The sequence below is a fragment of the Schistosoma mansoni genome, chromosome 6, assembly GCF_000237925.1.
Source record: "Schistosoma mansoni strain Puerto Rico chromosome 6, complete genome".
NCBI lineage: Eukaryota > Metazoa > Platyhelminthes > Trematoda > Strigeidida > Schistosomatidae > Schistosoma > Schistosoma mansoni.
The window spans coordinates 5228543-5253449 of NC_031500.1; the positions used below are offsets into that span (position 1 = coordinate 5228543).

The 24907-nt window shown below is 35.7% G+C and overlaps 1 protein-coding gene across 1 annotated transcript in view; it reads left to right on the top strand.

Moving 5' to 3' along the window:
- Positions 1-998: 998 nt before the first annotated feature.
- Smp_169980 (serine/threonine kinase) overlaps positions 999-24907 on the top strand; it is a gene marked incomplete at its 5' end in the record, with an annotated part of 34120 nt that continues 10211 nt past the window's right edge. The window contains 10 exons of the mRNA XM_018798036.1: positions 999-1180; positions 3183-3241; positions 4544-4823; positions 7317-7421; positions 7587-7703; positions 15121-15696; positions 17420-17552; positions 18129-18348; positions 21413-21930; positions 22988-23321. Of these exons, the coding sequence (XP_018653018.1) occupies positions 999-1180; positions 3183-3241; positions 4544-4823; positions 7317-7421; positions 7587-7703; positions 15121-15696; positions 17420-17552; positions 18129-18348; positions 21413-21930; positions 22988-23321 (2524 nt within the window). The remainder of the gene's footprint in view (positions 1181-3182; positions 3242-4543; positions 4824-7316; positions 7422-7586; positions 7704-15120; positions 15697-17419; positions 17553-18128; positions 18349-21412; positions 21931-22987; positions 23322-24907) is intronic.

A 24907-nucleotide genomic window follows, 5' to 3' on the forward strand; every position in this document is an offset into this window, starting at 1 on the left:
CTCGAAGTAGACAGTAAATGCATCTTGGTCATGTTACCACTGATCATAGCAATCGTATGAACTCCAACCAGATAGTCTCCCCCAGCCATTAGGGCTCATAATAACAGTCAACGACTTCATGGACTAGATCTTGGTCTGACAGCTGCTAGCTTTCGATTTATGCTCCAGTCACCATCCTTCACTGGTCCTCACTTGGAAGGTATCTGTCAGCTGTCCTCCATGCATCACTTTGCGGTTTAGTCCGTCGTTGAATCCCATATGATGTTGCCAATGTTTCTAGGTCAACCACAGTGTCGAATAAGGTTCTATCCACACTTTCAAACGCTTTCTCATAATCAAGGAAGTCGACTTATGGTGACGAGTTCCATTCAATTGATTCTTCAACAACGATCCGTAGTGTTGAGACTTGGTGTGTGCACGATCAATTCTTACAGAATTCAACCTGTTAATCTCGGAGTTGGGCGTCTACTAAATCTTTCATTCAGTTCAACAACCCTCTGTTGAAAACTTTCCCTGGTACTGATAGTAGTGTGGTGCCTCTGTAGTTCTCACGATTGCTGAGGTCTTTCCTTGGCATCTTAATGAGGCATCGTTCTTTTCAGTCTGACGGCACTGGTTCTTTCTCCTCCAACGCTGTCGTAACGTTTTTTGAATCTCATCGACTAGCTTGTACTGTCATGTTAATTTTTAAATTTTTACTATTGTTGGTGAAGTGATATTGTCAGGATGAGTTTGGATAGTAGTAGAGTAAACGGTTCATGTGATGGGGTCTATGACATGAATATATAAATCCAGTAATGAGTGACTGGAACAAAGAGACGATAACTCAGAAACTATTCTCTGAATACAATAAATTAATCAGTCAACTAGAAGTTGGTTGTCTTTTCTTGACAAAGTAAATAATCTTTCGAAATATATTTTTTGCATTTAAAATTGTTTGCCTATGTCATTATATTTACTAATAAGGTTCTAAATCGGACTTTTGGACTTCTGTGGATATGAATTCAGGAAAAATTTTTGAATCAATATTTCAAAATTATGTGGATAAGTGTCCAACTTCATTAAATAATGAAAATGTTAACAATATGCAAAATTCTACCGAAGAAGAGATTGATATAATCAACCTTGGAAGAACCCAATATAACCTAGTACTTCGTGATCGTTTTACTGGTTTGGTGAGGTGAGTTATCATTTTTAACTCATATAGTAGTGTGCGATGAACGTAATTTTGAATTTAAAGTATCTTGATAATCGGTGTCTATATTATGCACCTACTTACCTTATTAAGTATTGTTAAGTACTGGTCTAGGTTAGTAGTTTAAGAACCAACAAGGTATAAAAAACCTCATAGTTATCATTAGTTCATGCAGCCTTTAACCACTCATTTTGAGTTCTTTGAAAAGTGACGTTTATTTATTTGGACTCGTAAAACATTCAAAATAATAAATTGGAAAACTTAATATTGCTAGAAATCGATTTCAGTAGTGTATAAATGCATTCAATTTTTGACCTCGTGTTCCCAATTACTTTTTCGTCCGGCTTACAGTTATTTACTATTATTTTATATTTAATAGTGTTTCTGCAGTTACATAGCATGAGTCCATTTTTATTGTGAGATTAGCTATGACAACCAAAAGTTGTTTTCCAGCTGAGCCCCCAAATGCCCTGGTACGGCCGAGAGTGGGGAGAGTCTGCTCTCCCTCTCGAAATGCTCTCATATGGCTACGCGAATATATAGCCTCTGCCAGGGAAGTCCTACTCACTGCCTTCTCGTGGCGGGGGTGTTGTTCACAAAAGTGAGAGGACGAAAAGCGAATGTCCGGCGCTATAACCGGGTTGGTAGATATGAAGGATCCACCTAGGAGAGTTGGAAAACCCTGATTCCAAACCAATGGTGCACATGGGCTCCCGTATCCTGAAGGAACGAATGGCGTATGAACCAACTGTTGGTCACCGGCTACCATGGGACTGCATCTCCTTACGATGCTCCACTGCCTTGTGGGTTAGACCTCTAGGTCAAAGGCTTGGGGTGTGGCCCCCTAATAAAACCACCTGCTTCAGTCTGGGCACCTGGGCAGTATCTCAGCCCTCACACAAATCAAATGAGATTTGTGAGGCGCATATTTATCTGGTGCTTTTTGTACCAATATTTATGTGTTTAAATAAAATAAAATTTCCAACTGAATGTAGATAATTTAAACATTCACTTATTGTTTTAACTGTTTGGTAATAATTTATGTGGTCAACAGTATATTTAGATTAATTTAAAGTAGCATAAAAAATACATAACTTGAAAGCCGCATAAAGCTGTTCATATGAACTTTACATCTGCTCGGTATTTTTATATAGTCGATGGGAAATTTTGGACCTAGGTTTTGGATTATTTAGCACTTCCCAACAAGATCTACCCGTAATCTCTGAGGTACTTGTGCCCCGGGGTTGACTCGAACTCGCATCACTCGGCTTCACAGTCCAAGATATTACCTCCGAGCTGTTCAGGACATGAAACTGTCCTTCCGTAGGACTGAGTCACTTACAACTGATTGATCACCGAGTAATAATCAGCTTCATGTTTGTCTAGTCCTTTTGGTGCTGTTTGAATTCCGCCGCTTACCATCTAAATATAGTGCACATTATGTCAAGTCACTCACACTAGTGTCCACATTGCAACTGAATCGATTAGCACTAAGAGGACTTGACAAACACAACGTTGGTCGCTACCCAGTGATCGATCAATTATAGACACTACACCTCTTGTGTATAAACTAATAATACCTTTTTCGTCACTGACACCTTGAGAATTTAAACAAAACCTTAGTTCAATAGATGAGAATTTTGTGCTGAAGTAAATAAATTCAAGCGGTATGTTATAATCCGTATGCGACAGTCAAGTCAGCGAGTTAGTATGATTTCGTCTAACCACTTATGTTGATGTATGGGATACATATTAAAATCGAGTTTTACGGTTTAAGAAGGAGATACGACTACTTGTTGCTGTAAGTTCTCATTGGTTTTCTGTACTCATGAAAATATTTAAAATATTTTATAATCTTGTTAATATCAGTAATAGCTTCATATTTGCTTGATTCTAAGAGTTACTTTATGTTGTTGAGTGTTTTAACATTCAGTTCCTATGGTCATCTACTTAGTTCTTATTCTTTTTCCTCTGTTCTTTTTATTAGGCTAAATATCACTTACAATACGTTTGCATCTCATACAGAAGCAGATTTACAAAATTATGGTTCGTGAAATATCGTTTGTAATTATTTTGTAGTTGTTATATTATTCAAATTGCTATTTTTAGCAAATAGGTGAAATCGTGATAAATTTGGATTGGTTAAACAGTAACCAACATCGGAAAACCGACAAGCTTTTAGCACATACTTCGTTTAAGTTTAGGAAGATTCAGTCGGTCATAACAAAGACCAGAAAAAAACAATCTTTTAGTATAGTGAAATTATTAACTTCGTTATGAAGCTTTCCACCTTGGTCATATAATCCTTCCATATTGTTTTCACTGACTCACAAAGTACATTGATTGGTTTCATATTTTTCCTATGTGCACCTGAGAATTATTATATATTAGAGTGAATCTTGATGAAGATTTAATATAAGCATTTGTTCACTTGCTATTAATTTTAGTGATTTCTGTGCTTTTGAAAATTTACATCACTTTTAATTTCTACTGTTATCTAACAGATTTACAGCACGTTGCTATTACTCAGCCGGCTTTAGTGACCTTTGAAGGGTCTAAGTGTAAGTTGACAAAGTATATATTTTTTCCTAAACTTTCACATTTTAGAGTAAATATACTATGAGCTACCGTAAATAGTTCCAGTTAACTCCAATTAGTAATCATATATTTCGGAAATCTGAATGCCAAGTGCTTCGCTGCACTCTCTGCTACACCTGACATTTTACACAATGCTTAAACATATTTCATATGGCTTCACTGTATTAGTCGATATTAATTCAAAAATTCTTCATGTTACCTGTTACGTGTTATTTGTAAGGCTCCGTTTCCAGACACTCCAATTTTAATTATTGGACCATGGAGTTGAACCCATTCAGTTGACACTTAAGTTATAACATTAGCCTGAGTGTGATTAATAGCCAGTAGGTGGATCTAGATAGGTTTTGCAATTTAGTTGTTTTGACTACAATACAGCATGAATTGAAATCTCATGGACGAATGGTCCATATTGTCATGTTTAATTTAATTCGCATCATAACGGGACATTTGTCCACTGCCAACTTTAAGTAACTGTCTCAATGTCGATTTAGTTGAGCTCCACAAGTTATAATCAGTCAGAGTTGTCATTGTTTCTTAAAATTTATTCCTCATCAAGCTGCTTATAATTATTCTTAGAATTCAGATCACATTCATAACACAAGGTTCTCACTTTGTCATATTAGGAATTCATCAGATGGGTCAGTAACGTGTTTGTCGGACAGTACATACGTCAGTAAACCTATTTATCCATTTAGACTTCATCATTTTATATTTTGGTGCTTTCGAATTTATGTATCTTTTCTTCCCCAGTAATTTGGAGTCTACCTTTATCATCTCCTGTAATTGGCATGTATGCATTATGGTCACCGTCTGATTCATCATCTAGTGTTCATGCGACAAACGAAAACACCCATAGTAATATTAATAGCAATAGCAAGGAATCCATAAAAGCGACAACTAAATTACCACGAATCCTTAGACGTATTGCATTTACAACTTATGCATTGGATTTACATAATATAACGAATCCTACAGATGATCAAATTTATGATGAATTGGAAGCGAAATTTAATGGAACATTAGATTTAGCGTAAGTCCTAATCTCATTAATTTTTTATATTTATATGAAGCATCGTAATTATTATTGTTTTTGTAACGATATATATATATATATATATATATATATATATATATATATATATAATGGTGTAATGTCCATCAACTGGACGATAGGTATACTGCCTAACTCTGTATTAATTTATGGTTGGAGAACTTGACTGTCGTATATCAAAAACATGTGCCCAATGTTTATACTTGACAGTGGGTTTCCTCAAATCATTACTCGCGTTTGGTAAAACCACTGTCTGAGTTATATGGTTCCTGATGGAATTCTAGGTAGATACAGTAAATTAGTGTATAAGGTTTTGAAGCGTAACTGACCGAGGTAGTTGGGACATGTGTTATACTTATTAAACCACTGCCTACTTTGAAGCCCAATTCTAGTTAGTATATTAGTAGGTTAGGAAACGTTAGGAACAGTCAAGTTAGAACATAGAACCAGTCTATAAAGTCATCGACAGTTGGTCTTAACTGTGTGAGCGAACGTTGACTTCCTGTCTGGTTTGCATTTGGTAACCATGGTCTACGGTTAGATGTGTTATAAAAAGTGGTTTACTTATGCTCGTTCTTAAATCTTTATTACTAAGGTTTTAATAATAATAATAATAATAATTACTTTTCATTCTTTTCTCTTAAACTATGTCCGTGATGTTTCGGTAATTACGTCAATGAATCTTCTCTCTCAATACTGACCTAGTTTTTAACAATCTCAACAAATGTTCATCTGTGCTAGATCCTACCGACTATGTATATAATCTTACGATAATGTGAGGAACAGCGATATACTAGCAGGGTTTATCAACTCACTTAAGGACTTCATTTTTACACATAAGAATATTATTTTAATGCATTAATTCATTATTAACTAGTTTTGCCATGTTAAAATGATTTGAATATTATAATGAATACGGAATCTTATTTGTGAATTATTGGGATAAAATGGAAAACAGACTTCATACTTTTAAATTTTCTGTGAGCTTATTTGCTTACACTGTATTGCACTATATACGATTGATTGATTGATTATAGAGTAGTAATGATTATTATGCTTATCTATCCCTTTAGTATTGATCGAATTCTGTCGATCAAGTTGTGATGTGGTCTGGTGTGTGACAAAATCTCAGCACGGATACAGAAGGCTCGTCTAACTTTCGCCAACTTGTGCCATTTATGGCGTAGGCGAGATATCCGTCTAGCAACAAAAGAACGGGTTTACTGTGCAGCAGTTCGTTCCGTCCTACTTTATGGCAGTGAAACATGGCCGATAAGAGTAGAGGATATTCGTAGGCTACTAGTGTTCGATCATAGGTGTCTTCGACGCATTGCTCGTATATCCTGGGACCACCGGGTAAGTAATGCGGATGTTAGGAAACGGGTACTAGGTAAGGATGGCAAATCGATTGATGAAGTAGTGAAACTTCATCAGTTGAGATGGCTGGGACATGTGTTACGTATGCCCAACCACCGACTGCCCCGACGTGCAATGCTTTATGGTGTAGGAGCAGGTTGGAAGAAAGCTAGGGGCGGCCAGACCGAAACGTGGCATAAATCCATGAAGTCGCTGACAAGTGGACTGGGCCATGTTGGTAGGTGTAGACTACCTAGTTGGGATTCGCGAGATAATAGCAACCGATGGTTAGAGACCTTGAATGACATGGCTCAAAATCGTTTGCAATGGCGAAGGTGCATACACTCTTTGTGTTCTACCAAATTCTAATCTTCTGAATTCTTCATGTCCGTATCCTTTTTCTCTTTCCAAATTTATTTCACCGTATTATACTCATTCAATAACATCTTCAAACCCTTATCTTTCCCATAATGCTTATACTCTTACTACTTCTACCAATATGGGATTTGAATCGATAACACCATCTCTGTGCTAATGTGGTATGGCAACTCGAACTGATGTACGTACGTACGAAGTTCTACGTTGTAACTGACTGACTGGTCTAAGTGATTGGAAATTATTTTCACTGTATTGAGATGTTCAATGGATCAAAGTAGTCGTTAAGACTTATTTTTAGGACCGATTTGATAGTCACTCAAATTATTTACCTAGAATACTAACCTAATTATTTGAACAGTGTAAAATATAAAGACAAACATTCGCGTAATTGCAATACTATTTGTTATTTTATACTTACTCATATAATTAATTATGTACTTCACTCATATACGTCCTATATGTACGCTTGTCGATATATATTCTACCCATTCTCTATTTGAACTACGTATAAATACACTTATTAACCTATACTTTGAGTCTTTTGATATGCTAATTCGATTCTGTATTCGTACGTTCGTTAATCAGGATCTGTATTTCACTGAAGTCAAATGTGCTACCATAACTGGTAAATCTTTAGTCTGTCAGCTGTGAATACTATATACAAATAATTGCTTACTTTTAAATTCATTAATAATTTTGTATACAATGAGATATTTGAATTATTTTATGATTTTACAGACCTTCATTATATATTGGACGTTCAAAATCAACTCCAGTTTATGCTTTAATGTGTTTAGCAGAGGCTACATTACGAATACGTGGTTTACGTAGAGCATCTGAAATGTATATGTTGGAAGGTCCGAAAAATTTAATCGTCATGGGTAATAATCAACAAACTACTACCACTAAGACTATAATTACTGCTGATACAAATAATAATGATAATTATAATAATCACAAAGACAATTGGCCAACTGGTCTAAACGGTTTATATGAATTACCTACAAGTTATAAAAAAACATCATCATGGGATGATAATCGGATTGATGATCAACCAATGTCTACAATGAAACGGGGCAAACGATTAAAGCGTTTAACGTCTGTATCATCGGATTCTTCTACAATGTAAGTTGGATAAATCATTGCCATATATGTGTGAAGTTCACTCAGTCTGTTATAAATGAAGTATAAGATTTGAGTTGGTCCTACTCTGAATACTGAATATTAACTAGATAATCAGATCAGTAGGGCTAAAGACTAGACTGACCTGGGTACTAGATTAGTAGTTCAACATACTTGATCACGTGATATATTCGACCCAGTTGTCTGATTAGCAGTCGAAAACCAAATATAGATGACAAGTATTTATTGAGACACAGAAGTTTCTTTTAATTAATACAGATGGAAATGGCCTTTTTTCACCTAATATATCGCAATCTTTTAAACACTGGTGCTTACAATTGTTTGTTATCCAGTAATTTTATGCTATAAGTCTCCAGTATAAGTATATTCAAGAATCCCCAAAATTTGTTTTAAATGTCAATAGTTTATCTTACCCTGAATTTACATGACTCACTAACCAATTATACGTTTGGTGTACTCGCCTTTAAACTTCACATTTGCCAAATGACAACAGTTGAAACAAATATCAAGGATGTGAAGGTTTGGACCCATAAGCTATTGATTAAAAACCAAATTCTATTACTGACTGAATCACAACTTGGCAAGAAAAAATAACTCCGCTCAGAAATAAATGTCCATTAGGTTAGCAGAAGTGTAGGGTAAACATATGGTTTGTAATTATTAACATCAAATTACAATAACGTTTAGAAATGTTATCGTAAATTAGTCAAGTTCCTTTTCTAGTGTAAAAGTTGTGCAGATGTCTTTGAATTCATTCTATAGGTTTGAAGATTCTGATCAATACTGTTTGCCTGTGTACAAATGCTCTGTTTTTCAATCGTTTTACCGACCTAGTCGAACTTTGTTTAGGATTTTCTTAAAGATCTTTTAAGGAAATGCCATGTTGTTTGAATGGTCTGCGATAAACTCACTTAAAATATGAGTTTCACGTCTGATAAATCAAACATTAAGTATTTTACTGATAAATTTGACTGAACGCTTGAATCGGTTTCCTAAGCTCTTCTAATAACCCCATGGTAAATCTACACAACAACTTAAACACGAGAGAAAGGTTGTGAAATGAGAGCTCTTTACTCCAAGGTTAGTTTATGTGCAGAAATCCAAGGGTATTTATAACATTTTAGATGGCTTTGGGCTTCTGGAAGATTCTAGAACCCTACTAAACATAGTAGCAGGATAGGCAATCATCCAATCAGAAATATAACATGTGACTCTTCACTTGCTATTTATCTCTGAGAAACTTCTATTCAATGCTGATTGGATGAAATGTTTTCCAGCGTTTTCAGGGCCTCTGGGTTATTTTCGAGGAATACTCTGGGTCTCTCCATTTACCCCAAATGCCCTGGTATGGCCGAGAGTGGGGAGAGTCTGCTCTCCCTCTCGAAATGCTCTCACATGGCCACGCGTATATAGCCCCTGCCAGGGAAGTCCTACTCACTGCCTTCTCGTGGCGGGGGTGTTGTTCACAAAAGTGAGAGGACGAAAAGCGAATGTCCGGCGCTATAACCGGGTTGGTAGATATGAAGGATCCACCTAGGAGAGTTGGAAAACCCTGATTCCAAACCAATGGTGCACATGGGCTCCCGTATCCTGAAGGAACAAATGGCGAATGAACCAGTTATTGGTCACCGGCTACCATGGGACTGCATCTCCTTACGATGCTCCACTGCCTTGTGGGTTAGACCTCTAGGTCAAAGGCTCGAGGTGTGGCCCCCTAATAAAACCACCTGCTTCGGTTTGGGCACCCGGGCAGTATCACAACCCTCTCGCAAATAAATGAAATGGAACATTCAACTGACAATTATATTCTCGTTCACACTATAAACAAAACAATTTGCATTATTACTATTATTATTATTACTATTATTATTATTATTGTTATTATTATTATTATTATTATTATTATTTACCATATCGCTAACTCACCCCCTTTTATCCCCAATTTGTGTAACCTTACTTTCCAACTTATGCAGCAGCTCGCTCTTGGTGGAAAATCTGTCCTATCTAAACGATCTCCAGTCACTGTCTGGTTGAAAGTAAATGCTTCCACCGATTGTGAATACTGAAACAATCTTTCTGAAACCACGTACGCCGTTCAAGCTGGCTTCCTTCAACGTTCGCACACTAATGCAGATCAGACAACAGATAGGGCTGGCTATGTCTTTGGAAGGTCTTAATGTTGACGTTTGTTGTCTATCTGAGACCCGTATTCAAGACTCTAGTGAAGTACTACAAATCTGCTCTCCATCTGTCGCCTCGAAAAGCTTGTTTCACGTGCGCTTATCCGGGGACTCTGTGGCATCTTCGTCTGGTCTTGCTGGCGTTGGTGTCGCACTAAGCGCTAGAGCTGAGGCAGCACTAATCGATTGGATCCCCATTAACAGTCGGTTATGTGCTGTTAGATTAGAAAGTTCCATCAAAGTGAGAAGAAATCGGCGTGATAATCGGTGTCTTTTCGTCATCTCCGCCTATGCCCCGACAGATTGCAGCCCGGATGCAATCAAGGATAAGTTTTACCATCAGTTAACAGTTCTTCTCCAGAAAGCGCGTTCGACAGATATTGTAGTACTAGCCGGAGACTTGAATGCATAGGTCGGGTGTCTAGGCACAGAAGAGAGTCGTTTAGGTGGCCGATGGGGACTTGTTGGTCGCAGGACAGATAACGGGGACCGTTTATTGCAACTGTGCACAGACCACAACCTGTTTCTGGCTAGCACTAACTTCCGAAACGTCCCGCTTACAAGCACTGGGTTTCTTCTGGCTCCTTACAACTGATGGAAGCCCGTCGGTCTACTCCGGGTGACCGTGAGTATGACCACGAACGAAGGCTGTTACGTAATGAAATCGGGCAAAGCTTGCGTAAGGACCGAGAAGCCTGGTGGTCTGAGCGTGCTAATGAGATGGAAGCAGCAGCTGCATCTGGTAACTGCCGGAAGCTCTTCCAACTCATCCGAGCCACTGGCAGCAAGAAGTCTGGTGTGAGTGAAACAATCTGTGAGGATGACGGGATGCCAATCACTAACATCTCTCGACGTCTTGGACGATGGGCGGAATTTTTCGAAGGGCAGTTCAACTGGCCTGCTGCTCCGGCAACATCAACCAGTTTGTCCTGCCCTCCATGGCCTGTGACGACTGATCCACCAAACGAGGCGGAAGTCCGCAAGGAACTCCAACTCTTGAAACGTTACAAATCACCGGGCCCAGATGACTTACCTCCGGCTCTTTTTAAAGATGGTGGTGACTTTCTGACTAAGGAATTGACTGTGTTGTTTGCAAAGGTTTGGGAGCAAGAAAGTGTTCCAACATCATGGAAAGAGTCGATAGTCGTCCCTATCTTTAGAAAGGGTTCACGTTGTTCCTGTAATAACTATCGGTGGATAAGTCTACTTCCGATTGCGTCCAAACTATTGGCTTCTATCATTCTTCGTAGGTTGTTTAAAACCCGAGAACGATTGACTCGCGAGGAGCAGGCTGGTTTTCGTTCTGGTCGAGGATGCATTGATCACATCTTCACCCTCCGCCAAATGTTAGAACACCGTCATACTTATCGCAGGCCAACAATCGTAGTGTTTCTTGATATCAGGGCTGCCTTCGATTCGTTGGACAGAACTGTTCTCTGGGATTGTCTATTGAAGAAAGGTGTGCTTGAGAAGTTCATTAACATCTTAAAGGCCCTATATACGAACACCTCAGGCAGAGTGAGGGCATACAACCACCTTTCTCCCTTGTTTCATTAAAGCAGTGGGGTTAGGCAGGGTTGCCCGATCTCACCATTCCTCTTCAACTTTGCCATCGATGACATCCTGGAAACAGCTCCGATGGATGTAAGTAATGGCGGTGTGGATCTGCTGCCTGGAGAACGACTTCTCGACCTTGAGTATGCGGATGATATTGTCTTACTGTGCGATAATGCCCAAGCCATGCAATCCGCACTTAATCAGTTGGCAATCAGTGTCCGCAGGTACGGCATGTGCTTTGCACCCTCCAAGTGCAAAGTACTCCTACAAGACTGGCAGGATTCTCATCCTGTACTCACTCTGGATGGTGAGCAGATTGAAGTAGTTAAGAAGTTCGTGTACCTAGGCAGCTACATAAGTGCTGGTGGTGGCGTGAGTGATGAGATTGATGCACGTATAAGGAAAGCCAGAGCGGCTTATGCCAATCTGGGCCATCTTTGGCACCTTCGTGATGTTAGTCTGGCAATAAAAGGTCGGATCTACAACGTGTCGGTGAGAGCAGTTTTGCTCTATGCTTGTGAAACCTGGAGAGGAGGTCAGTATATGACATGGTGTCGTGGTATGAAAGAAAGCTGCAAAGGGCTAGCTTCTGTTGGTCCTTCACGACTCCCTGGCTGGGGTCCGAGAGATGGTGCAACACAGTGGCTAGAGACGCTATCAGATATGGCTCAGAATAGAAGCCAGTGGCGAGCCCGCTGTAACCTTCTTCTAATTTCTTCATAAAGAGTGGCTATAACTTTCCTAACTGAGAGAGCTCCTCTGGTTGTACATTTCAGTTCCCCCCATCATTACTCTTCTCTTTTTTTCATCCTTTTTTTCTTCCTTTATATATATGCTTCTCCCCCTTTCTCCTCCCATTCTCATTATTTTGTGTGGCGCATATGTATCCGGTGCCCTTTGTGCCAATATATATATGAATAAATAATAATAATAATACAAAGGTCGAATGTGATCCTTTACTTCTTTTGATCATGGTTACTGAAACCTATATTTAATTTACACGCAGTAAATAAATAGGAAATTGATAACTGATTTTCATAGACTTATAAATGAATTTGAAGAGTAAATGTAGCCATGTAGCGACTCCACACTCTTAAAACATAATGATCAATTAATCAAATTTACAACTGTATCGTAAATTAATAAGGCAGATTGATATAAACCTTTTTGTGAACTTATCTGGCCTTCGATTGTGCAATTGTAACGTTGATAGTTATAATTTATGCATTCATATATCACTAAATATAAAATTTTATCAACGTACATTTCTCATAAATGAACGTTTAACTATGTTCTATATCGTATTATATATTGTCTATGTGAACTATATCAGTTAAGATAAACGTTTTTAGCTGATTCATGTGTTAATATCTCTTCGCTCTGCATCCATCCATTTGCCTACTGAAACATCTACCTCTTAGTTACATTAGAATTCGATCTATTTTATCTCCTTATCATTAACGCTATATAAACAAAGCGAATTCAACTATTAAGTTACTACAATCTCCACAAACCTCCATTCTGATAACAAAGCATAGATGTATAAGTTAATTGCACAGTCACATTTTATTATCTTCGTCGAATGATGTCAACAAGACAAAATCTACTTCAGTCAGTCTTTCCTATTGTTACTGTTATGATTTCAACTGAAGCATCTAATAACAATAAATGTACTAATAACCATTTGGATATTCTCAATACAAAATACACAATATTACAATAGATCCCTCTTCACCATACATTTTAACTGTAAATATTTGGAAGCATATTACCTAAAAAAGTTCTCAACATTCATTATTTGCAGATTCACTAGTGAAGTTTAAGACCATTTCTATCAAGTCCATAAACGTTTTTTCTCATCACATAATATAATGAATGGACCAATCAGATAAAAAGATCATTTCCGTGATAGATCGTAAGCTTTTTTTGGGAAATCTCATGCGTACATCATATATACAGTTAACATGCGTAATGATGTAGGTAAAGAAAAGAAGTCAATAATAAAAATATATACAGTTGGAAAAAAGATGACTCAGAAATATGAGCGAGTCACCTAAAAGAGAATCACTCCATCAAACGTAATATAACTTATAAGGAAACTAACTTAACTGATAATGTTGTAAACTAAACTATGTTTATCTACAATGTTTTTTTTAATATGATTTATTAGAATTGAGAATATTTAAGAAAAGGTTCATAGGATGATCAGATAATAGAAACTATTATTTATTTCAAGCAAAGATGGATAGTGGCTAGCCGTGGAATTCAGGACGCGCGTTTCGTCCTATTTGGGACTCGTCAGCTGGATGTACCTGCATCTCAGTCCTAAACATCAATGGGAGATTCAAACAAACAATACTAAGTGAATTTAAACTTCACCACATTGCACAAGCAAGTGGTTATCAGGACTCAGTAGCTGAGTGAATAACGCGATGGCGTTTGAAGCGAGAGGTACTGGGTTTGAGTCCCAAAGTGAACATTAACTCTGAGATGCAGGTGTCCATCCAGCTGACGAGTCCCAAATAGGACGAAACGTGCGTCCTGGATTCCACTGCTAGCCATTATCCATCTTTGCTTACAACGCTTGTGAATTAAAGCAATATCGAGGCAATACGCATATTATGCACATATGCCAATAAGAGACTGATCAATTGCAATCCTAAACATCAATGGGAAGATTCAAACAAACAATACTAAGTTAATTTATTATTTATTTCATTACTGTAAATAACAACTAAATCAATGGAATTGTTTATAGTTACATTATAGCATAAAGATGGCTTTAGTTATATTTTTATGAATTTAATTTTTGTACACATTGTTTCATATTTAAACATCTGCATGTAAAATAAATATGTTTATGTAAATTTTCAAAAAATACTCATGTTATGTTGTCTTGGTTACATAGTTACACAAATTAAAAATATAAAACAGTGGATTATTCAACTATTACATTTATAACTAAACAGTACCCTAATTTTGCTTCTATTTTTTTCGTTTACTTCTTATTCATTAAAGTAATGATCTGTACATGTTATGCAGTATGTTCAATAAATCCAGTTTATATTTGGGTGTATTAACTCTGAGAAAATTGTGTTTAATATTGTTTGACTATATGTTACCTCTCTGTTTGAATCTAATTTTATCGGATACGTTCAACTGGTATGAGGTTGATTTCTTAATAAATGGATAATAACTATTTATATCTGTTTAGAAAACGATATTGGACATTTAACGACTGTGTTTAAAAGTGATTTAATAAATTATATAATTTTCTTGTTTAATTCTTATCTAGTCCAAACTTGTGTTGTAACGGTCTCTTTTTTTCAAGATATATAGACCGTATCTATGGTTATTATGGATTACTGTACGCAACTATCTCAGACGTAAAATAGCATCTATCGTGTAACAGTTTCAAGTATCGTTCGAGTTCTGGTAATACAGTTGAAACATTTAACTCTGAACCATTTACTATATTTAACTCAGACTCTGCTCTACTCTTTCCATCTAGACATTCCAGTAGTATTATTAACTCTTCAGCGAAAATGTAATTAGCCATTTGGATTATGTAGATGCTTTATGTAGATCGTAAACTAATTTTTAACATTCATCGTTTTATTTTATCCTTTGTATTTGTTTCCTTTATTTTTGGAAAAAAATAGGTGGGCTGTCATTGTACCTCCTCCTAGTCCTTTAACAAATCCAACGGAAACTGTAAATTCTCCGAAAATTACAATATTACAAGATTTACCTGTTAACAAGACTTGCATCAATGGCGTTGATAATGATTCTGATGATAAACATGCAAAGATTACTCTTACTAATAAATTATTTTGGTTCTTGTCAATGTTCTTCACTGTATTGTGTATACTTTCTGTGTTCGTATACTTCATCAACAATTTTGTGAAATCTAATACAATGAACTGTTTAACATTTATTTCGGACTTTAAAACGATTTGTAAGAATTTTAATATTGTATACAATTTCGTTTCAAAATCGTATGCTACACATATCGACATGAAAAATAGTCATCTATCGGCAAGTGCACTTAAAACAAAGACGGACCTGTCACAAGAAACAAGTTCAATAGTAGCAGGTCTTCTTCCATCACACTTCGATACACCAGATTCTAGTGGTTGGGCTGGGTGTTCAGCACATGAAGTTGGACAACCGGAACCGATCCGTTTTAATTTAAACAAAGTTTTAGGTCATGGGGCAAACGGTACTATGGTTTTTGCGTAAGTATAAATTTCACTGTAAATATTGCATTGTATTGTACATAAATTTGCCACGTAATTCACTTATTGGATTATTGATTTTCTTTGTGATAAAGGTCACTTGTTCATATGGTATAAATTTTCAAATTAAGTCCCAATACTTTTTATAGTATCATTTTTAAAAACATAATTTACCTTGATAATAATTTCCCAGTTATCATCCAATCACACCATTGCCTCTGATCAATTACAAACAAGCGTGGTTGAATAAAAATAATAAACTGAACGGCGATCTAGTCACTAAAATACTAGACGCTCAATGATCTTCGCTTTTTCACACGCCCACACACAAAAGTCTGACTCGAGGTTTTTTACATAAATCTGTACTTGGCAACTAATTTTGATTAAAATATTCAACTTTTTGCTTAATATTCATCATCGAGTGCTGTTGAGACGTAGCATAGTAAGAATTAAAAATTCAATGGGTTATCCTTTCATTTCTGATTGGTTGATTTTTTTGACGTCGCTTTCGTAACGGTTTTCTTATACATTAAGAGTAAAAGTATACCGTACATACGGCCCTGAGCGACCAATCAAAATCAAGGTAGATGGTGTTTAATTTTAGTGCAAATTAAAAACACTTTTGGGGAATGACCTGTTGCTAAACATCATGTTTTTGTTTAGATTTCGGATTGTGGATGATCATTTTCTTGTACAGTGAAGTGTTAGGGTAAGAATGTTAGCGTTATGATTTTAGGGTTGGTAGTTTAGGCTTAGGAATCAGAGTTTGCTATCCTTAGTGAATTTATCTTTCTTTTTGTCATATAGAGCGCTTTCACAAAGACTGTATTCCGTTAGGTTGTGGTCAGGGTCACTCTTAACTTCACTAAACTTTGTCAGTATAGTACACTTTTGCCACATTAAGTTTTCTTTAGAATAATCTTATCTTCATCTTTCTGTAACAATCACTGTTTTGCGTAAATAGTCGTAAAATATGAGAACATTTTTTATTGTCATTACTATAAGGGGCCGATTTGCACGAATGAAATAGCAAGTTACTTTGTTATTAAGCGAAATAAAATTTCATGCTTTATCATCATAATTATTATTACCAAACATTAAAATACTGTAAAACAAATGTGGACTAACAAAGTGTAAGATTCATTTCCACATGATATCATTGTCTCTGTTTAACTAGCTGCAAATCGTTGCAGGTATCTCCTAGATTGTAAGCTCTGTCTTCGTTTGACTGCCCACCAAAACACTGTTGTTAGTATTTTTAAGTTTATAGTCGATTATAATAATTTGGTATGTTGTTTCCCGTGTCTTTAAGACTCTCAGGTTTAATAAAGTTATGACAGTAGTTTGCGCCTATATGTATAAAATGTAAATCTTATAATTATAATCAGCTCATTCGCCAACTACACATTAGTGTTATTGGTATCAACTGAGGACTAGTAGTACCACTACTTAATTGCCCAAACCGAAGTTCGTGGAGCTGGAGTCGAGCCTTAGTGTTTGAAAGTCGAACACCTTGACCAATGAGTCATTACTTCTTTGGTTTCTATTTGGACGAGTTTATGTCATTCTATGTGTGTGTATTTACTGTTTTCGCAGGCTCATCAGCTTATTTGAATTACATTACAGCTCTGCTACGTTACAATGGTTACTAGCTTTCTTTAAAATGGTTTTTTTAAAAACTTAAATTGGATGAATGAAATTATTTTCTTTTTTTCTTATGAAGTGGAACTTATGGACCACATGAAACCGCTGTTAAACGTATTGTAAGACATCCTTTATTAGAAAAACATTGGCGTCGTGAACATGCCATACTGTTAAAACACCAACATCCACATTTAGTTCGTTGTTACTGGACAGTAAGTTGTTTTTTAATGAAACGAAGTATTTTAGTATGAGATATAACATCGTATTGTTTCGATATCTTTCTGTCTTTGGGATTCAGGTATGCTTATATATTCATTCACTGAAGGACAATAGTTTTGTGATTGGAGTATAGTACTCAAATTCTACTCACTTTAGATCTCAGGTTCTTACCCTTGCTTAACCTCCCAGATTTGAGTCACCTGCATAATATGACTAATGCTTACACTAAAAGTTTGACACATGCACTTGTATTTGGTTAATGAGTTTTATTAAAATGTTCTACATTCACTTTAATCCAGAAAATGTTATGTTTTTACAAAATACAATTTTACCACTGCATAATTTCAAGTACAATCCCGTACAAATATGTATATATTTTATTTGCATATGTGTGATTATAATTAGCCAAGTTTAAGTCGTGCAATTAAACGAATCAATGTCCATTCTGATGAAATATCTCACATTAGAGTTAAAAATTTATTTATTGTTCTTCAAATGATAATAGTTTATATTAAGGTAAATAATCCGTTTGTAGTGCTCAGTCAACTTATTTCTTTTTGCCTTTATAGGGTAGTACGGCAAACTTTCACTATTTAGTAATGCAAAGGTGTTCATTGAGTTTAAATGAAGCATTATCATCCCTGAGTGCATCAAATGCATTGCAATCAGATGACATCAATTCAACTGATCCCAATAAGGCATCTTTACTCAATGATTTGGGTTTAACTCCAGTACAAATTATTCATCAATTTATTTTAGCTGTTGCATGTTTACATCGTAATCAGATTGGTAAGTCATTAGTTCCGTTGCTTTTGTCTAGTTCTTTTCCATACTACTTTTATTCTTATTTATTACTCCAGAATTTTCAATATTTATCCACTTTATGTTAGTTCATGATACAAAACTAACTTCAAATTGATTTTGCCTTTGTTTCATAGTTCTGAGCTGTATATCTGACATTTACTCTCCTCTTTTTCTTTGTTGATGTAAAGTGTAAGGTAACTTGAACCTACATAGATTCATTCCATCATGTCCCACGTAGTTTATAGTTGACTGATTAGATCGGTACTTTACTGTCTTTTTTACTGTATGACTGTGAGACGTATCCTTTAAATATAGGGTATTTGTAAGTTACTGTTATCCGATCAAAGATTCCTTAAAAGCATTATTTGCGTATGTCTGAACCAATGAATGAGGAATACCGAAGTTAGACGTCGGTTACAAGCTAAAGATAACAAATCAACTGATCTTATCGTGGATCTTCATCAACTGAGGTGGGTAGGACATGTAATACGTATGCCTAATCACCGTCTGCCTCGACAAGCTAGTGTGAGAGTAGGTTAAAAACAACTAGAGTCAACCTAAATAAGACTTAGGATCAGCTCATATCAGTGACGGTTGGACTGTGTCATATCAGTAGATGGGTTATTTGTTTAGGTTCCTCAGGATTATCATAACTAGTCGTTGGGATGTTGGGTGACGTGGTTCAGAATCTATCACAATAGTTTTGATTCATTTGCTCTTCTTTTCTTGGATCCTGTCCTATAAGTCTTTGAATTTCAATGGGGCTTGCGCAATGAGACCGCTTATCATGACAGTAGTCATATTATCTATTCTAATTATTATTTTTTCTTCTGTATTGGATGTAAAACCAGTAACGTCTTTGTCCAATACTAAGTGACTGTAAATAATAACCAGATAATCATAATACTATCCCACAAGTGTCTTCCACTGAGAAGACAAAGATATAAACCAATTATTTCTCTGTTGTACTCTTGCCCATGCAGTTATAGACCTTGAATACTTAGCCACACAGCATCATTTAAGATATTACACTGTATATGCAACCTAGTTGTATGTGGCTCAAAAACGGAACAGTAGAAAAATAATTAATTAGTGATAATTAGTGAACAGTAAGAAATACAACAACTGTTAATGAATCAAATTAAAACTTGCAAATAGGCGTATACTAGAATACACTACTCCAATCATCTAGTAATCTCATACAATTGATCCCCTTTATAATCAAAATAAAAATACTGATTTCCCGCATGATAGTTCTGAAAGTCTGTTTGATATGATATATCCTCAGTTTCAAAATTATTGTATACTTTTTCCCTACAACTTCACTCTTCTTGAATCATACAATCTATGGCAAATGTTTTCTATTACCACTGATACTGTTACTACTGCTACCACTCTAATGTTTATTATGATAATTTCACCTCACAGTAGTGATATAGTGTAGCAACTTGCTCTGGTCCATGTATTTGCCAGGTTTTGTGTTGTTTATGATTGACTAAATAAGTCAGTTATTTAAATTACCAAGTAAACGTGTTATACATGGAACAGTTTAACCTTTGTTTCTGAAGTTAAACCAAATTATAATTTATTGCTATAATGTTTAAAAAAATATATCATAAGGGAAATTAATCTGAATCAGTCCTGATATTTCTACGTGATCAGACACGAATTTCTGGATCTGTAGAAAGTAGATATTACATTTAACAGAAAAATATATGCGACAAAATATTCCTTTTCACTTAACTCGCTTTATACAATGATTGACAACAAAATCACTACCAGTCATACGGTATGGTAATTTAGTGTAATATTGCTCGTATTAGAAACTTAAATCATGAGTATAACGTTCAAAAGTTCACCTTTTATACAACCTTTACAGCTAGTTATGAAATTATATGATAAGTGCCAAGAAAGTTCAAGTGGATAAATTATTTTTTGTTGGAGGAGTCCCAAAATATCCCTCACCAAAGTCTCTACAGACCCAGATACTGCAGTAAACACTTTATCCAGTCAGCATTGAATATAAGCTTCACAAAAACATCTAGAAAATGCAGAATCATGCTGTACAGTTTTGATTGAATATTTACCTATACTGCTACTATATTAAGTATGGCTTTAAAATTTTTCAGAGACCCAAGGTCGTGTGTATTTCTATATATACCCTCGTTTTCCGTACATAAGTTAAGCTTCGAGTAAAGCTCTTGCATTTCGCGCCTTTTCTCTGTTGCTTCGGTTGACAGATAAAAGTAGCTGGGGTTATTAGAATCGGCTAAGATAGTTTAGTTGGTATCGGTAGCAAGACTTATCAATTGCACATATAGAATAGAACTGTAACCGTTACATCAGTTTTGTGTACACATAAAGCATGATAAATAAAGTAAATTGAGAAACTAGTCAATTATTTATTTATTTATTGACATAGTTTCTGTAAATATTAAAGGAGTAAAAATATTAGCCTAATTCAGAACTTTTAAATGCCCTAGTATGACTGCGGGTAGGGAGACTCAGCTTTCCCTCTCGAAATGTTCTCATATGGCCTTGCGCATACAGACACTGTCATAGATGTCCTACTTACTGCGTTCTCGTGGCGGGGGTGTTGTTTACGAAAATGAGAGGGAGAAAAGCGAATGCACGGCACCTTAACCTGGTTAGCGGACACTCTCCGTGTCCACCTAAGGGAGTTGGAAAACCCTGATTCCAAACCAATGGTGCACATCGGCTCCAGTATCCTGAGAGAACAAATGGCGTATAAACCTAGTGTTGGCCAACAGCTACCATGGGACTGCATCTCCTGTTGTTACTCCACTGCCCTATGGATTAGACCTCTAGGTCAAAGGCTCGGAAAGTGGCCCTCTAAGAAAACTACTTACTTCGGTTTGGGCACCTAGGCAGTATTTCAGCTCCCACATAAATCGAATGACGAAGTGTGGTGCATAAGTATATGGTCTCTCCTTGGATCGATGTTTATGTTTAACTAAATAAAAAAATTTAACTATGATGACAACCACTTTTGCAATCTCATTTTGTGTTTGATTTTTTTCAACTATAGTTCATCGAGATTTGAAACCAAGTAACATACTTATAATTTTGGATAATAATTCTAATAAAGTGAATAATAATAATTCAACCGGGAAAGCACGTGTTGTAGTTGGAGATTTCGGTTTATCTCGTCCATTGCCTACAGATCAACATGAACAACAGCATCAAGATACATTCAATTCAATTGGACCGCACATTTCTGTGAAAATTCAACAAATTAAAAGTCGTTCACTCTCATCATCATATCAAAATAACAGTAGTGTTGAATTTAACTCATCTGAGAATGATGTACAATCGAATGCTACTAGTATAACTAATAATAATAGCAATAATATTTTCGGTATAAGTGTAAGATATGGTGACCAAGAAGAGTATACTCCTGATATTGTTAATAATACCAGAAATCCTAATGTAAATAACTATCATAGTGATAAAAACCAAGTATCAGATAATAGTGTATGCTTCACTTTTGGTACACTTGGTTGGATGGCACCAGAACTGTGCGATGCAGAGTCGGCCTCACAAGTGGTAACGTTTTCTATACTTTAAATAAACATTATTATTTAATTTTTTCAACACACTATGTGTGTAATGTATACAATGTATTGTGTAACACACAATGAATGTATAACCTTTCAGAATGTTTTTGAATATGTATTAAAACCGATAAAAATGTATTAATGTCTGTTGGATGAAGCTATCGGAATCATTTTCAAAGTTCGATAATTATGCGGTGTTTAGAACTTTCAACCATTTTTCTATTCATTTAGTGGGTGATCCCAGCATATGAAAGTGTAGTTCTCATCAGAAATTTCATTTCAAGCTCTAACGTACATTATTTTTGTTTCTCATCGGGTCTGTCGGACTGCGCTAGACGGATAATCGCGGATAACTTCAAATATTAGCAATTTGAAATGTGAATAAGTCGAAATAATAATAGTAATAATGCTGGAAAGAAAAACACAGGACAAATAATTCAATGAGAGATATCGAAGTCGATGAATTTATGGTGTGGTAAATAATATTAAAATTCCAGATTTAGGGTAGAATAAAGAATAAACACTTCTTGGCCATAACTATTGATTTTAGTCCTGTATCAAATCAAGTCTCTAACCATAGAATAAAATTATTCTGCGAACTTTAATCGGAAAGGGATTCATCACTATCTGTATGACTTAAATTTGTTTTAAAACTGTCCATAACTAGTAGAATTAACCAGTTAGTTACGAGAGGAACAATTGATTGTAAAGAGCTTTTTTTAAATTAAGTTCTTTAATTCATTCATTTGACTGTAAAGTTGTTAATCTTGTCATTGCCGTCCAGTGCTTCCAGGTTTTCCTTGATGATCTAGCTTCAATTGACTCATACTGTCAACTATACAAATCTTGTCATTATTTACTTACAGTTTACATTTTTCCAATTTATTAACAATAAATACTCTTCCTTAACAGAAGTAAAAAAAAACATACAACTTAAATGTAGAGGATATTTAACAATAAATCTCATGTTAAACTTTTGATATCATATAAATTTATACCTGGTTTATCTATTCCCCTTTCTATCTGTTATCTTTTTATACAAACAGACTTGTGCAATTGATATATTCGCTTGTGGTCTCTTGGCTTATTATGTTTTAACTTATGGTAAACATCCATATGATTGCTGTAGTAAAGAATTGAATAAATTTCAAATCGAAAAAAATACCCAATCAACAAGTATATGTTCGTCAGTGTCATCCTCGTCATCTTTTACTACTGGTGGTGGTGGTAGTGTGGGCAACAACTCTGACTCCGTAAATGAACTTAAATCATTCAGATGTACCACTTTAAGCCGTCAACATGAACGACAGTTGGCAATAGCTGAACGTCGTCTACCTAATTTGGACATTTTGACAGAGAATCCAATCAATGTTCATGAAAGTAAATAATAAGTTACTTTTGTTGTCTGTGTTTTAATATTGTGGTTGTTCTGTATTTATTCATCATTATATTGTGCAACACAGAGTAATAACGTCTTACAAACTAGTGTACTCAGCTCCAACTATGATTTTTATGTGGCAGCTAATGATGGTGCTTGTATGTATGAGCGTAATAATTAAAGTCGGGTTCAAACACAATCTTTAAAGTTGTACTCTTACTACTAAAACGTCGCTTATTAGTCTCTACATCAGTTGATTTGCACTCTCATTCTATCGATCAACACTGAGGATTGGACATGTATAACATTAGTTACAACTTAGTGATAAATCACTGTGTATATCTTCGTACTACAGGTCGCGAATCGAATGGCTCGTTGATCGTAAGCGGCCTGCTTGAAATCTGGACTACCTGTTTCTGCCGTCGAAATATTTCAACAAGTTGTGTTTTTTTTCTATTTTGTTTTAACACCTCATTATGTCTATTAATCGCATAACGTATACAGGTGGTCTGTTGGTAGTAGTCTCTTACTTAATCCGTCTAAATGTCAAGCTGTTAACTTTAGCCATGGACAGCACCAATACACTATTTCGGGATCCCATAATGCTTGTGCCATTGGAGACTCCTTGATACACACAATATCGAAGGTCGATTATCTTGGTGTTACTTTTTCCTCTGATATCTTTTGGTCTTCTCATGTTTTACTATAATCGAAAAAGTTTACCGTTTGACTTACTACATAAAGAGGCTGCATGCTCTTGGGATTACTCGCCATTTACACTTACAAATTGTCAATTCCTGTATACCACCTATTATTCTTTACTGTTCTCCATTATTCTTTCCCGGGCTTTTGAGAAAAGACTTCGCTGTATTGCGGAGAGTGCTGAAGGCAGTTAGCAAGGTGTTTGGTGAATTTTTTTGAGGTTATTATTAATATGGTTATGGATAGACATCTTAGGTCTTGCAAACTCCTGGCAGGTGTTATCTTATCAGATACTAACCATCCGCTTCATTCATATCTTTCTCCTTGTTTATCTTCTGGTCTAACGAGACGTAAATACATTAAAATCCATGCACGCAAGCAAATCTATAAAAGTTCTGTAAAACCTTACCTAGCAAATATGTTCTGTGACGGATAGATTGTTAGAGTTAACCTAGTCAATAACCTGTATTCTTAAGCATGTCTCAAGTTTGCTAAGTTGTACAGACTCAGATATTTTTTCACCTTTCTTTTCATTTCTTATTTTGTTTTTCGGTAAAATAAACTTGTTGAAATACCTCATGCTGAGAATCTTATCTTGTACCAAAATATAATATTGAATAAAGCCATTTATAATAATAATAATTGATAATGTTCGTCACTTTAACACTGAGTGATGTGAGTTTAAATTTCAAAGGGAGCATCTATCCTGTCCAGATTGTGAAGATAACTTGTTCACAAGTGCCAACTGGCGTGAAACCTAAGTTCATTGTTTCTTATTGCTTACCTTCAACCACCTAACACTTCTCAGTCAGTCACTCAGTCGCAACGTCGAACCGTTCAATTTCCTATACCTCACTAGCGCAGTGAAATGAAACTGTGGACAAAT